General features: G+C 36.8%; 1 protein-coding gene across 5 annotated transcripts in view; it reads right to left on the bottom strand.

The window, feature by feature from the left end:
* MGAT4C (MGAT4 family member C) overlaps positions 1-15,117 on the bottom strand; it is a 424,744-nt gene that overhangs the window by 149,490 nt on the left and 260,137 nt on the right. The window contains exon 1 of one of the 5 annotated variants that reach the window (XM_063322833.1): positions 9,154-9,294. The exons of the other annotated variants lie outside the window; for them this stretch is intronic. Within the exon in view, the coding sequence (XP_063178903.1) occupies positions 9,154-9,279 (126 nt within the window). The 5' untranslated portion in view covers positions 9,280-9,294. Of the gene's footprint in view, positions 1-9,153; positions 9,295-15,117 lie in introns of those variants that run through there. 5 annotated transcript variants of the gene reach the window in all.

Here is a 15,117-nt window from a genome sequence, read left to right as displayed (position 1 = left end):
AGGGCCACAGATACTCAGGAAATGTGTGCACTGACATTGGCCAGAGCAGCATTAACCAGAGGGCAAAGTGGTTTTTCATTGCAGGCGCAGGATGTTACCTTTCAGCATCTATAACTTTAAAAAAGGTGAAGTCAGGTGAAGCAAAAGGAAAGTTATTTTTTTTCCTCATATACCAGGCACCAATTTGTTTGTACCCAAAAGCCTGACTACAGAGAAATAGGCTTTCACTTTAGAAAGCGTTCCCATTAGTATATCCCCAGCCAATTTCTCTTTCTGAAGAGACAAATACCTTTTAGGACACCTTTGCATTTAGCTAGGACTTACAGGCTTTTCTCTGACAACAGTCAGTTAAGGAAATGTATGAGAACTAATGGTATTTCCTGTGTGACACAGACTTGTCCCTGTCCCAGTCTGCGGATGATTAGTGTAATCACAAACCTCTACCAAGGGAAAAACCATCATATCAAATATCTTCAAACTGTCTTCATTTACTCTGTCCTTCATAGAATAACTTTGTTCATTGATTTTAAGATCTAAGGAGCAGTAAAGTAGACATCCAGGTAAGGAAGACAGTATAGCGTAGGAGAACTTGATGCCAAATATACTATTAAAAACACCTTTTTGTGATTTAATCAAAGACTTTAAAAGTGGCATCAAAGCATTAAAAGAATGAAGAAGATTAATATATCCTCTGAGTAACATTTCTCATAGTGCATAAGGTGAAGATCAGATTGCTTATTTTAGACAGTAAGTTTAAGTATTAGACCACATAAAATACAGGTGATTAGTGAGCAAAGACGATTATCTGTGTTAGATGCCCTATCTGTATCACTTAAGTGTCTTATGCCTGTGGTTATACCTGGTATATGAGTGATTGTCAAGGAAGTTCATATGCTGAGCACAGACCCACATCAGGCTGCCTCCAAACAGCACCATGTCCACCTGTGGGGCAGATACAGTCTGTGCTTTGCATCACCGTCCTAGTTCCCAGTCATCCAGAGCAGAATAGCTATTGGAGTGCACAGTGGCACCTGGTCTTTCTTTTGGAGGAAAACGGGGGATGCAGAGGTCTGTGGTTCTCATCCCAAAGTGAAAAGAGAACATGATCGTGACGTACACACAAAGCCTATGGTGTGCACCAGGGAATGCATCTGCTCTGCAGTATGGTCTTTGGAAAATAATTGCCCTGGTTCTGCAGCCAACTCTCTGAATCCTCTGTATTTTTTTTTTTTTACTAAACAGTCACTGGATAAAATTCAAGAAAAATCCATCAATTCTCATTCATCACAATACTACAAAGCTACAATGTTACTTGTTTTCCCACAAAGCCAGCATGCCTATATTCCTGTATTCCTGTGGTGGCACAGTGTCCCAGATTCAACTGGCTGGTGGGAAGAGCCCTGTCTCCCCCTGTGTCTGCTGGTCAGTGTTTGTGGTATGACTCTGTAAAGACAACAACGTACATTTCAACTCTTCAGACCGAGGATTGCCTAGAACTCAAATGTTTGATGTACAACTTAATTTCAAGATTCCTGCCATCTTGTTTAATACCAGAAAGGAGCTGCTTAAAAGCTTTCACCTCAAACACAGTATGGTCCCTGGAATGTACTGTAGAGCATACTACATGTGACAAAAAAGAAAATAAAAAAATAAATCCTTTCTTGGAAATGGAATGCTTAGTAAAAATCCACATATCCACATTAAAAATAAGATTGCTAATGCAAACAAATAACGGAAAATGAGTAAGGCTGTCCTGAAACAAAGTGTGATTCTAGTGCAAACGCACAGATTTATAGTCGCTGAATGCATCTAGAGACATGGAGCAGGTGGGACCTAGTCAATTATCTCCTATTAGCTGTATAAGTAAGTATGGCTATTCATGTCAGTGATACTATAATTGTCTGTCACAGTCCTTTGTGATTCTTGAATTTCTGAAACTCTTAGCAAAGCCAGTCTAATCATTTCTTTTTGTGTAGCGCTCCTGGAGCTCAGAGAGCCTACTGCAGTGCCAATGCAAGACATTGCAAGGCCCAGAAGAGAATTCACTGCAAGTGTGCAAGAAAGTGATACCTCCTCTCTGTGTCACAGGAAGGAAGTTAACAAGCCCACTGAGGATTTGGGTCTGCTTATTTTCTTGTCTACTTCTAATTTAGAAGCAACCTAAAGGCCTCTGTCAGATATCAGGAAGAAACAATTACCCAACTAGGAATGAAACATTTACCTTTTAGAAATTTTTGGTTGAACCAGAGAGAGAAATTAATCTTTTTAGAGAACTACAGCCTTCAGAAGTTTTGCCTGTTCTAGAAAGATTTCAATAAATTCCTGTTACTTCTGAGTACCCATAGAAAATTGTTTGATAGAGATGATACTTCAATGTCTTACAAGATCATATTCATGCAAGCTAAATTAGTACATAGGAAAAGCTAACTGTAAAATTTCATAAGATATACTATAACTATAATTACACATGAAATGCTTAGAGCATTTCTGGAAATTTTTTTACAGACTGTGTCCTCACAACACAGTGTCCCCATGGAATAGGACAGATCCATTCTCCAGTGATATCCTCAGTTGATGAAAGTTCTCAGATCTCTAGTGATACAGTTCTAGTGTCCATACATTTAAATACATTGCCACTGTTTGTTTTCTTGAGAAAATAGGCTTACTCTTCATCCCCACCTAATAACTTTTGAATGTAGTAGTAGACACCGAAGTTGGGACATCCTGGGACAATTCTCTAGTGCCAATTAGAGCAGAAGAGTAATACTTCTTTTACTCCTGTTCTCTGTGTCCAAGGAAGCTGAAAGGAGAGGCAGTGAGTAAACACATATCGTGGTACGCTAGTGAAGGTACTTGATTCTAACTAGTTAGCACAAGCCAGTGCTTATTCATCCTGCAGGGAGAAGAATGGCTTAATTTTAAAAACATATGGAGAGATAACAAGAAATCCTAGCATAAATCACTTAAAAAGTTAATTAATTAAGGAACATAAACCCATAGGAAATCAAGCAGTGTTTCCAGGGATCATTAATATACTTAGCTGTTGCTGTTGTTTTTACACCCATGGTTCTATGAGAATTATAAGATGAAATAATGAAGCAAGATGCTATAATTCCTACTGCTCTTTACACATTGGTTACAGCAGCAATCATGAGGACAGTGGCATTAAATAGGCTTCATAATTTTGGGGAAATTGGGCATGATAAGATTCAGCTATGCTTTCAGAGAGGGAGAAAAATCAGGGAATTAAGTATTGTAACGTTACTAACTTGAGAAGAATCCTTCCCAAATATTGGTTTTCAAAAGTACATAACCTTTTTTAGGTTCAAAAATTAAAACAAACTAGGTACTACACGTTTTAGGAATAGGGTCTGGAAGAAAAATGAGGACTTGGAAGTAAACCATTCCTTCTGAGAAGTGAGGCAGTGTTTCTGAAATATTTTTGTTTTAAGCCCCTGTACAGTGGTTTCCGCCTTAGTTCAATTTTACTGTTGTGAGATGTCATTAAGCCTCCTTTTGTTTTGCCATGTGACTGCGATTGACTTTATAGAAAGCAAATAAAAATAATTTTCCCCCTTTTCTCAGAAAGAATGTTGGTAAAAAAAAAAATAAATTCAGAGACATTAAAAAAATCAAACCTATTAAAATCTTTCACCAGTGAAAATCATGACCTCTTTGTGCTGTTTTCTGTCTAGTTACTGATATGTAGGATCCAGATCTCTGTTCTGCCTTTACAACTGAAAACAAGGGTAACTGAGAGAATGACTTCAACACACCCCTTGTCAGTGCTACAGACCATTAGCAATACTATAAATAGCATGATCAAATCCCAGATTGCAGATTCAGTCATAAAAGTGTCTACATTTCATGCTGATTCAGAGGGGCAGCAGCATTAACTGCAATCATCAAGGAATGTGACATCTCCACAGTATTTTCTACAGCTCACTGGTCTGATGACAGGACGATTGTTAAAAATTAATGGGGACTATCAGATGTGGATAAGTACAGCTTGGCAACTATGAAAACCATACTTCCCATTTGTGAGTGATAATGTGATATTATTCTATGATAGATTGTAATAGATTATTTAGATTATGTTTCATTCAGGAAGCAGTAAGTCTGAAAGTTTGACCATGACATTTTGTTTAATTGTTAAGTTTATAAGCCAGGGAATAGGAGGAGAGAAGTATTTTCACATTGTTTTCTAATTTTTCTCTGCTGAAAGCATGTTTCCTCCTTGTGTTTATCCATTATAATCATGCATTTCTCAATTAAGTAACACTAACAGCGTCGAGATCCTAAAATGCAAAGTTCATGAACGGACTGATTCTGATAGTTAATAAGCAAAATACCAATACGTTGTATCCAGTAATTTCCAGCTTCGTCTCTGGATTTCTAAGGAATAGCACAACTTTTATTGATACATTCTTACTATCTGATGTATCTGTATTTTTAAACTCCAACAAATTATTTCACCAAAATCATGGACCTCCTGAAGGATTTGCTGGATTAAATTCTCTGGGAAGTTTTACATATAGAGGCAGAGTAAACTCTTCAGAAGATTGCTTAAGAACTCCTGCATAGGGGCTGATCCAAAAGAGTGGACTGTCAACTGGAAGAACAGGGTGACTGCCCAATGCCCCTGTTTAAAAATTCCTGTTTACCATTATGGACACTGACCATTTGTCCTGATAATTGTCGATGCTAGACACCTGATGCTGTTGTCAAAGAATGAGACCAGACAAATGACATTTCTTTGTCCATGCTCAATACTTTGAATACCTCAGGAATCCCTAGCACTAGTGTAGGGACTTGAGGATTGGCAGAAGAAACCATGTGTGTCCTAGCTCTGTCTTTTAGAGAGAAAAATCAGATCAAGTTTAGCCAAGTTGTGATGCTTTGAAAATATGCAGCATATATGAGCAATAGCTAGAGTCTCCAATGATTCTGGAAGGAGGTAAACAAGTGGTCAGGAATAGGAATAAGAAGAGTTTTAAGCATGGGAGACAATGCTTGAATGAACGTAAAAGACGGAGCATGCTTCCCCCCCATTGCTAGCTATGGATATACGTTTCCAAAACCTTTACATTTCCTGACTACCTCTGGAACCTCAAAGTCTTGGGCCAAGTGCTCCTATCAACCCCTGCTGCTGCAGAGATGAAGTCCAGATTCCATCTGCTGCAGAAATAAATAACTGCGGCACCACCATGCAGTAAATAATTAGTATAATTATATGTTTGTTTATTTATTATGTTACTGGTGGCATTCACTGATACTCAGAAATCTTAAAGATCTTAATTAGACCGTATTTAAAAGTCTGGAAGTTAGACACATAACTGAAAGTATTCAGGTAAGTTTATACGGAGCGAATTTGACCCCTCCACAGAGTGATTCAGCTCATCTATCTGAAATAATTATCTTAAGGATGCGATGAATCCTTTTTTGGAGACGCCTCTTTCTCTCCACAGATATGAGGGGGACCTTCCTGACTGAATTAGCTAAAATTAACACCACCCTCACTAAACCATACAGGACTGACTCTATACACTCACAGTGTCACACTTCTATGTGGAAATATACAATTATGGAAACAAAAAGGGCCATGCTATATGTAGACAAAAGATCTAAACAGAGGTTGCAAAACTACCTTAAAATCTGAGTTGTAAATCCCTGACCATGATCTTCTTTTAGTACAGTATTTGTTGTGTATCAGAGCATCCATTGGGCATCACTTAAGATACAAAACAGAAAACAAAACAGAAAACAAAACAGAAAACAAAACAGAAAACAAAACAGAAAACAAAACAGAAAACAAAAAAAGTTGTCAGTGTTTGTACTGTATGACAGATGTGTGATCTACGTTACTGGTCCTTTAATCATCCAGACAGGTGTCCTATTGGAGGGCATCCAAAGTGTGCTCTCCATGTCTGTACATCTGGACTTCTTTCCACAGGAAAACAATGACTTGGAGGTGAGATGTGGATCTGCATCCATCCATCTCTCACATTAGAAATACTTTTTGTAATCTTTGTTCCCTTTGATCTTACTAACAGAGCAATGAAAAAAAGAAAAATAATCAAAAAATCTCCTCCTAATTATATAGGTGAAAAGGATTTTTTTTTTTTTTTGCTTGTGTAATGGATTATAAGGAATGAAAAGTTAGGGGAAAGAATAGTCTCTTGAGTCTCCTTCTCTGGCACCTTTAAGCATAAAGAACATCAGCGATGGACAAAGAGGATGGTTGCAGCAGCAGATTTTATGGCTGATTTTATAATTTGGAAGTTCCTAGAGGAGCCTTTTTGTAATCTGTCCTAGGTAAACCAAAACCCTGACCCTTGGACTGAAGCTTGGAGTATGAAGGAACTGGATACAGAAGAAAATGTGCTATCACAATCCTACTTTACTTTGCCTTTTCTAAGGACAATTTTCCTTCACCAGTTATAGAGGAAGGAGAATTACTTTTAGTTAATGTTTTTACTACTGGTGACATAGATACTTTTTCTGCAGTCGATGTAATTATCATATTTCTGCTTAGCTGATGCCTTTATTTTCTTTACGAAATATTAAATTTTTATTAAAAAAAAAATCCCCTTTTGTCATGTAGCTCAAAATTTTCTGACAAGAGAAGTGAGTATCTTGTGTAGGAGGAATGACTCAAATCTTCATTGTAAGGCTTGTTACCTGATGTCATAGTGAAAATGTATGAGTTGACTCATTCATAGAGAATCAGACAAACAAAATGATCCGTTCTTACAATCAAGCAACCTAATGCTAATTCTTTCTTTAAAACAGTGGGCCATTGATGGAATATGGACTTCACAGAGTATGCTCTGTGGACGCAATCTGTCATTCAAGCACGGGACAAGCAGGAGTCTTTCCCAGGCCAATGTTCAATCTGCTATGCAGTCCCTGTGCTAGCATTATCACAGTTATCTTTATTATTTTAAAGAAAAACCAAAGGCTGCAACACTATTTTTATCCAAGAAATACGGTTTTCTTCAATCTTAGTTTCTGATTGAAAGTAAGCAAAAAAAAACCACCAACATTTTTCCCATAAAATGGTCTTCGAGAAATGATTTCTCTTCCTTTTCAAAGATTAAACTAAACTAGAAAGTCTCATTTCCTATAAGAAGTTGATTACTATCTGATTTGGATTATCATATCATTAAGTTTTCTTGGCTTGCCTAGGTCCATGATTACTATCTAATAAAGCAATGTACATTAGTACTTAAAAGGACTCATATATTAAAAACAGTCTGAATGCTTTGAACCAGAACATTGTGAGTGTTAGCAAATCAACATTAAATCTATATTATATCCATCATCCTGTAACAGATAATTTGTCCTTATGTGAATTTTGGCTAAACCAAATAGGTACAGAAATATTGTGAGATCTGACATGAAGCCTAGTAATGAAGCATTGATAAATGATATGGACCTATGCAATGTGTATAGATGTAAAACTGTGGGAGAGGTTCAAATACTTCTACTTTCTTTTTTTTTTTTTAAATAAGAACTTAAAGGCATAGCTGCAAGGCTAGCATAAGATAATTTTTAGTTAAATTAGATAATGATCTAAGCAAGAAGGGTAAAGTAGTAAAATGTCAAATACTCCTGTCCCTCACAGGCTGTGGTCACCTCACCTTTGAGCTGGAATATCCGCCTTTTGCTCGCAAAAAGACAACAAACCATAATGAAGATTTCACCTTACCAAAACATGTTGTTCTAAGCCCATCTGTATTATAGATATGGCATTTAATAAGAGTTTGGGATTGTTTGGGCACATTAATATCCAGAGCTGAATTACCAGTGGTAAATACCAGGAACAGGACTGGACTAGTAAAAAGTACAAAAGTATAATACAGCTGAGAAACCCTACTGTCTTAAGGGGTGTTTGAGCTGAAAATACCTATTATTCTCCTGATAGTGGTTACAGCAGACCTTGTCATAGCTAGATCAAATGACAATATATCTCCATTTTACAAGCACTTGTAATACTAACTGCATAAGTCATTATTTAAAACTTTGTATTCTGTAACCATGGATTACTGAAATAAATGCAGAAAGTTCTTAAGTGGCCTAGGTATTTAGTGAATTCTAATCACTATAAAATAAATGTCATCAAGCTTTTAAATTAACTGGAGCCTGCTATTTATTGTTTCCTATTAGGCACACTACTTGACTAGTTAAACTGATTATTGGATTCTTCATACAGTAGCCCCTGAACTCCTTCAGTCAATTAAATCCTTTATTGCATCTGATTTGTCAATGCCAGTGTCACTTCTAATCTCTTAAATCCACGCCAGTTCAGAAGCTTTAAATGACTTATTCTGTTGCAAAAATAGGAAGTTATGCAGACAGAATCCTTTCCCTCTCCCTCCTCCCTCTGTGCAAACCACAAAGCTGCTAACGATGTAAAAGATACAAACGCATCTTCTTCAGCCTCTCTGTATACACTCATATAGCTATAGAATGAGACATTTTTTAAAGCTAGCTACAGAACATAATGGGGAAAAACATACAAAACAAAACCCAGAAAACCTACGTTGGTTGGTTTGCTACCAGCATATTGAACACTGAACACTTTTAATCTTTGTCTCAGTTTCTTATCACTTTGAATTATGGAAATTAGCAGAACAAAGTAACTATAACTAATTCTGGAACTGGAAACTTGAACATCTTGGTATTAATCATCACGGTGTTTGATTTATATCTGCAAAAGTATTCCAGAATATTTTTTTAAAGTTGGTACAACGTTAAATCCCCTCTTCTTAAACCTTCCCATTTCTTTGTTCATCAACAAAAGCTAGATTCCAAAGGGAAAATACAGGTGTTAAAGGAAAGAAAAGAAAAATACAGGTATTAAATTATTGTTCTGTGAACGGTCTCGCCAGCCCCGTAACTCTGTAGTTCACCTGAGGAGCAGCATAAACACGCAGCCTATTTATTTCCGTATTGTAAAGTGGAGTTTGCCAGACACAGACTTTTCCTTTAAAACATTCCCTTTCTAAAGGATCTCCTTTTTGCCAGTAAAAGCTACTCTTTACATATTCTAGCCGTACGAGGCTCGGAACTGTGAAAGCCGTTCCCCTCGCAGGTTAGGCGCACCCCCTTTATTCTGAAAGAGAAGGTAAAGCAGACCCAGACTCTTACCAGACACGGGGAAAACAATTGCTGTAGCTGGAGCCGGCAACGCTGCCTGCCAGGCGGCAGCGTGAGCGGTCCTCGGGCCTCACACAAAAGGCAGATAATTGGCTCTCGAGGAAGAGCTGTAAACATCCATCACGGCGGCGCTGGTGCGGCGGCTGGGAGCTGCCCCGGCCGGGCTGGGTGCTCCCGTGCCGGATGATGTCAGAGGCATCAACCGGGCGTCCTCTCATTGGCTTCCCTCACCTGGAATCATACCTTAACCCTAAACTGCCAGCCACGAATTGAAATGTGCCTCTCTAATCATTATAGATACACAGTTGGGTCCTCTTTATTTTTTCTTCCCTTCTTTCCCCCCCCCCTTTTTTTTCTTTTTCTTTTTTTTTTTCCCTTTTTCCTTTTTTTTTTTCTTTTTTTATTTTTTTTCTTGGGGAAAACGAGACTGTACAAGAAACTCCTGCTCTGAGGACCAGGAGCGGCAGGTGCTCGTTGCTTAACCAACCTATGTGGCAAATAAAAATAAAAAAAAAAAAATTCTAAAAACTGATTTGCCTAAATTATTAAACGAGACCCTCAGGTAACTGCATTTTCATCATCTGTTTACTAAATGACAGTAATCATCAAAATATTGTACGGAAGAGGTATTAAAGGAAAGGTTAATGCATGCAGCACCTGGAAAACTCACTTTTTTAATGATTTTGTGTTGCCTCTTTTTAAGGTATGAGGTTTATAAAGGTGCACACTGGAAAAAGTGTGTAGATTCAAGTACATTGCACTGTTGCAATGTCAGGTTGATTATTGTGTCTTTTTAAGTATTTAAAACTAACAGCAAAAGTAAAGATATGCACAAACGTACATGAACACTTATTCTTTGAATGCTAAGTAGCAGCCCAGATATTCTGTAGTAAATGAGGCATGAAACACACTGCTAAATGTATGATGTCCTAAATATAGTGGTACTAAGTATTTTGCTATATTACAGGCAATAACATAATTCACATGAACTTTTAAATGAGTCCAAATCAGTGCTTAAAGAATTGCTTTTTCCATAAATGAATATTTTGATCTCTAACCTTTCAGTGACAAAAAAATCCTATTGCTTTATGGAAAAACGCAAAAAATCTTATCTAGCATATGTTGTATTTGTATCTTTTGTTCTACATCAACTATTGTTTGTTTGTTTGTTTTAACGTCTATGGAAACTAATTTTTTCTTTCAATTGTTAGGAACCCGTTTTGGTATTTATTTACAGTAAATTGTATACCACCCAGTTTATTTATGGTCTGCTATCCCTCATGACAAAAAAAAAAAAAAATGTTCTTTTTAAAAATTGTTTTACCCAGTTTGTTCTCTGGAGAAGAAGGAAAAACCAAAGAACCAGCCACACCAAGCCAAACAAACCGGAAAAACAAAATATAATCAGACATGGTTTAGCTTAATATATAAGATGTGAAACAAAAGATTTCTAGAATAAACTTGATAAACTGCTCTGCCATTTCCTTGTGGTTCTTTCACAAAGTTATAGAGACTCAGGAGATTAAATTCTGGGGACTTAATAAACAGCAGTTCTGTGTGGGGATCTGGAGGCTAACCTATTAGTCAAAACGCACTTTAGGCCAAAATGAAAGCCTCTGTTCATTTATTTCTGCTCAGAAAACATGGGAGTTCAGATGGAAATGTATATAAAAAAAGATTCATTGCCATGCAAAGTGACAAAGCTGAATTACAGATCAGAAAAGATGACTTTGGACAGTGAGAATGTCAGCTTTGCTTTTCTATGATTAATGATAAAGGTAAGACATAGTAATTGTTAAGAAGATAAGTCATGAGTAAAAGAATTATTGATGAGATAAAATATGCTTAGATGTATCATACGTACAAGTTATGTGCTCCTGAAAATTTAGTATTATAAATAGTTTAGACCGAACAGACACATTGTTGACAAAATTTGATTATGTGGGTTGGTTTGGCCTGAAAAATACACTGATTTCCCATATCTAGTTAATCTTACCATGATGAATTAAAGTTCTATACATTTTTATTCTTACATAGACGACACTTTCTTCCTTAACAGAGCATATCACTCACAGATGACCTGCCAGACAGTCTTTAACGGTAGAGTGCCATACTCTTACAGAGCCTTTGCTGTTCATAAAGTATGCTATCTACGATGATAATACAGAGTTTATTATGCTTTATGAACTAAGCAATAGCTTATATTAGTCGAAAATTTACTTGGAATCAGTAGCACAAATGTTAGTTTGGAATTTTAGTGGAGAATATTTAGTAAATAGCTCATGAATTTTGGCATGTTTTCTTCGGAAAATAAGTCTTTTTTCTCCAGTAAAATATGATAAATGAATGTTTTGAAATGGAATGACTTATGAATATTAGTGACAAATTATCAATTTGTGCATGCTCCTTGTTTTAAGAACAAAAATTACCTATCACCAGTGCTTTTAAAAATGTGGGTAACTTTGGAGATTCAGGCTGAGCAAAGGTAACCAGTTCGATGGTCCTAGTCAGGTCACACAGCATCTTTCACACTTCAACATGCGGTCACACATGAGTTATAACCAGTTTGAACTTATTATTACTTATATTACAAATACAAAAAAGTACAATAGGAATCAAATCATACCTTTTACATATGCAGTAGTAGCAAGCCAATTCAACAAAAAAAAGTCAAAAGGCCATTTCTTTAAATGAAAAATAATTTAAATAAAATAAGCAAATAGAATAGGTTACAAGAGCTCAAAGAAGGGTGTGCGTGACTGTGTGTGAAATCCAGGAACACACAATTCATATATTCCTACCAATGTGCCATGAGTTGTTTATCTGGAGACTAGCTTATTAACTCTCAGGCCTGGCAGAGACCATGGGGGTACTTTTGTTGGTGGTATACTTTGGCATCATGGTTTCGAATACAAATCACATGGAAAAAGAAAGAAGGAAAGAACAAGAGAATGAAAGAGAAGAGACTGATGATTTTCAGTAACTAACTGTATCATTTCTAAGATAATATCAGTTGATATATGAATAATGACGAAGAATCTAACAAGAGTGGATATCTTCGTTCTCAAGCAAAGCGAAACTCAGGTATATTAGTATATATTTCCCATGAGTTGAAATCATTACTGCATTTAATTGCTTGACAATTATTTCTGTCACATCAATTTAATGGTTAAACCAATTATTTATATTACAAAACATAGCTCTGCACCAGACACCAATTGAAAAACACAAGCAGTTCTTCAGTGTTGCTTAACCTATACATTATTAATACTGGAAGGGTTAGGTCTAAAGATTTGGGGGAAAATTAGAATTCAGTCAGGTGATAAGAGGTTTTAGAGATCGAACGTGCAAGCTCAAAATTACCGCTCTCATAATCCTGTATATGAGCTGAAAGCCAAGTCAGGTAGAGCTGATAACTATTATAAACATTTTTTTCTTCTGCATTCTGACAGTGTGAGCCACCTGCTCTCAGGCCGTTTTTATCCACAAGATGGCAGCTCTGTTTGCATGGTCAGTACTTCTTGCAATATTCAACTCAAAATTCATAACGTGGTCATTTTTTTCATTTTATATCAGATATGTTTTTCTGCCTCCTGAAGAATTAAAAAAACAAAATCCCCCCCCAAAATCCCAAAAGTTGAACAGTAATTAACCACAACGTTGAGGGAAATTTTGCCAAATTTTTGCTGAAGTGTTGGCAGATCATAAGAAGAATTTTTAACTGCACAAAAACTTTATTTTTAGAGTTTTGAAAGAAATCTCCATTCAGACCGATATGTTTCCCATGCTTGAATTTCTAGGCCATGAAACCCAGCACAGCCTTTGACACATTCAATGTAAAGAGTACGAAAAGTTCTAGTGACAGTAAAGGAAATGCTTATACCACTAAAGGGTATAAGCCCTTACGTTAACAGGTTTCCTCTATGGATAATTGCATATTTTATTTTGTTTAACATTTAAACTCATTTATGTTGTTAAAATTGAATAGGTAACTTTATTTCTAAGTTAAAAAACACTGAGATTTATATATTTATATGTAGGGATCAACCACATATAATGAGTAACTCTTTGTGCCTTGTAAAATTAATGAAGTACAAAGAAACATAAATAACAGGATCTAGCTCTTTTCAAGGGGACCATTCAGAGCCGAAATGATTAGCAGGAGTCTTAATTTCAGATTTGGGCCAAAAGTATATAAAATGTAAAAGCCTTTTCCTTGTCAATGAAATCCAGTAACATAAAATGAAGCTTTAATAAAACGATACATAATTTAACATGGAATGACTTTGCCCATGGGATGGCCATTCCAAAGGAAGTTATTTGGCCCAAGGTCTGTGTGCAGTTTGTGATGCCACTTCTGGAGTGGAATCTTTAATCCCTCAGAGAGGGGTAAGCAACTCTGAGTTACCTAAATTACCATTGACCAAGACCCTCTGCACATACCACTATAAATCAGTGGATGGGAGCCTGTGGACTGTTGTAAATGCAAAATGGATTGATGTGACTTAAGTCTTCATGAAAAAGCAATAAACTGTTTCTTGAGTATCATGGGCAGGAGTGCATATGTGAGTGGTTATCATGGATCAGCTAATGGGCGGTAACTTGTTAACATGTCAGCAAGGCAGTGATTCATGGCTTAGGGGCGCATACCAGCTCTCACAGCATTTCACATAACGAAAAGCACAATTTGGGGATGTGAAATCCCAGAGGACGAGAGCATGGGTGGTAACGTAGGTCACGTCAGCATTGACTAAGTTTGAGATGTGCAGCAGAAGAGAAGCAGATGAAAAGGGTATAAAGAAAAAAGGTGATATCATAGAAGGATAAAGGTAATTTGAGGTAGTTTCAACTTCTGTGAAGACAGGGCAAGCTGCCCAATGCATGACATGAGCCTGAACTCAGTCAGTTATCTCAGAGCAGATGATTCACTACAAATGACAATCCCACAGTGACTTGTTCCTATAGCCACACTGTAAGAGCACACCTCTGATCTTGTCAGAGAATTGTCATAACAGAAGTGCTGGTCTTTCGTCAGAAAATGTCAAAATACATTAATGTCATGAAGTTACATTTCCATTCCATAAACTAAGCTGTGAAAAGGGTGTCAGGAAAAAAGGGTTTCAGGTTTTCTCTGTGTGTGTGTGTGTGTGTGTGTGTGTGTCTATGTCAGGGTTTCTTAACAGTGGAGAAGTTGACTGTTGTATTCTGGTCTACTATGTTAGGGTCTATTTTAATACACTTTTTAAAAAATAGGTGATTTTATATTGATTAGAATGCTGCTTAAGTGAAGGCACCTGGACTGAGAATTTGCAACATTCTCAATAAAAAAAATACATATGAGGATTAACTTTTTGCAACACTGAAGATAAGAATTTTCCAATAGAGTTTAAATGTAAGAAAACTTTTTAAAAAAAGTCTACACCGTTTAGGAGGCTAAATCACTTTTTTCATGAGTGACTTCAGCTTCAAGTTGCGCATATCTAAGACTTAGCTTTCTTACTGCCTATGTTCAGAGACTGCTGAGCTAGCTGTGAATACACCAGAATCTTCTTACAGGAAGGAGTGGAACCATGAAGGTGCGCTCATTAGGCCTACCACAGAGAGCAAGTGGAGTGCCTGTCCTGTATGCTTAGTTAAGAACAATACCGTTTTTTTTCAAAATAGAACCTGTTCAAACCACTGTTGCAAATCAGGAGCAATGTCAGCTGACTGACCTTCCTTTGGGCATGACATGCACATCATCCGGAAAGACTAAAAAAGAGAACGAAGATGACTGAAACATGGAAATATCTGCTGCTTCTCTGAGGATCACATTACTGCAGTACTTCAGCTAAAAAGCTCTGCTCAGAAGCATCTCCATTTTGAATGGCTACAATTTTACATAACTGGAACCTTCAGAGAATCATTTTACAGGTTCTGATTTCAGGGCTGGATTGTATTCATACACAAGCTCTG

This window comes from Chroicocephalus ridibundus, chromosome 1 (genome assembly GCF_963924245.1).
Source record: "Chroicocephalus ridibundus chromosome 1, bChrRid1.1, whole genome shotgun sequence".
Taxonomy (NCBI): Eukaryota; Metazoa; Chordata; class Aves; order Charadriiformes; family Laridae; genus Chroicocephalus; species Chroicocephalus ridibundus.
Note: the sequence above shows the minus strand (reverse complement) of the source record. Positions and strands in the feature narration are given on the sequence as shown.